The sequence below is a fragment of the Lolium rigidum genome, chromosome 6, assembly GCF_022539505.1.
Source record: "Lolium rigidum isolate FL_2022 chromosome 6, APGP_CSIRO_Lrig_0.1, whole genome shotgun sequence".
Taxonomy (NCBI): Eukaryota; Viridiplantae; Streptophyta; class Magnoliopsida; order Poales; family Poaceae; genus Lolium; species Lolium rigidum.
This window is the reverse complement of record NC_061513.1, coordinates 335,730,765-335,732,015: the sequence shown is the minus strand read 5'-3', so window position 1 is coordinate 335,732,015 and position 1,251 is coordinate 335,730,765. Positions and strand designations below refer to the sequence as shown.

General features: G+C 55.8%; 1 protein-coding gene across 1 annotated transcript; it reads right to left on the bottom strand.

The window, feature by feature from the left end:
* Nucleotides 1-253: 253 nt before the first annotated feature.
* On the bottom strand, nt 254-807 carry LOC124667332 (17.5 kDa class II heat shock protein-like). The gene has a single exon (XM_047204630.1). It carries the CDS (start codon nt 805-807, stop codon nt 328-330), a length of 480 nt encoding a protein of 159 aa, XP_047060586.1. The 3' UTR covers nt 254-327.
* Between the last annotated feature and the right edge of the window lie 444 nt (nt 808-1,251).

Genomic DNA, 1,251 nt, shown 5'->3' with positions numbered 1-1,251 from the left:
TTATCAGCTTATGTGCAGTCATTTACAGGCAAATTATGAGAGATGAAACGGGAGCTCTAAAACTTAGAACGCACTACTTGGAATTTTCAAAAATAAGAATGTGGCCAAACCATTCATACATTTATTCAGACAAAGCAGGAGATCGTCCCCATTTCCATTGACGAAACACCGAACATCCAGACTGACACGATATCCTCTCAAGGCACAGCGCCGGCAGATAGAAGAAAACACATCACTTATCACAGTGAACTCCCTCACTAATCATCGATCACTACCCACTCAGCTTCGATCAGACGTGCAGGCAGGCAAGACCACTGGTCCTCCATCTCAGGCAACCTGGACCTGGATGGTCTTGGGCTTCTTGGGCTCTGGCGGCGGAAGCTTCTCGACCGACACGGTGAGCACGCCGTCGCGGCACACGGCGGAGATCTTCTCCATGTCGGCGTTCTCCGGCAGCACGAACTTGCGCATCAGCTTCCCCATCCGGCGCTCCATCCGCAGGTACTTGGCGTCCTCCTTCTCCTCCCTCCGGCGCTCGCCGCTGATGACCAGGACCCGCTCGTCCTCCACCTCCACCTTGATGTCGCCGGACCCGAGCCCCGGCATGTCCACCACGAACGCGTACGCGCCGGGGAGCTCCTTCACGTCGGCGGGGGTGGCCGCCATGGCGCGCGCGTCGCGGACGTAGGCGCGCGTCGGGCCCTGCTTCTCGCCGCCTGCGTTGCCGGCCTCGCCTTCGGGGATGTCCAGCAGATGCTGCAGCGCCGTCATCAGCGGGTTCTCCAGCGCGAACACCCTGCCCTCCATTCCCCCTCTTGATCGCTGATCTTGACCTCGGATTGGACTGCGTTGGATTGTTGATTTGTTGACTTGCTTCGGTGGTGATGCGACTGGAAGGAGGAACGTTGTTTATATAGGTGGCCGGAGGCGAGGAGTCTCGAAGGTGAAAGAATGTTCTGGACGGTGCCGGAACGGGCCGGGAGCGGCGGGTGTGTTCACCGGGATGCGATCGAGAAAGTTCTAGATATTCCGTTTGGGACTCCTCCGTCAGAGGTATGCTGAGCGGCTGGTTTATTGGACCCACATGTCACTCGGACGAGGGTGTGACAAGTGTCTGGCTTCTGAAACGGATATAGGAAAAGAGTTTATTTTCTGAGGGAAGAAGCGGAGATATTTTTTTGGCTTCACGCATCTTCTCTTTTTCGTCCTTAAACTTTGTATAGATATAAACGGTCTTGTCCTCCGGAAGCT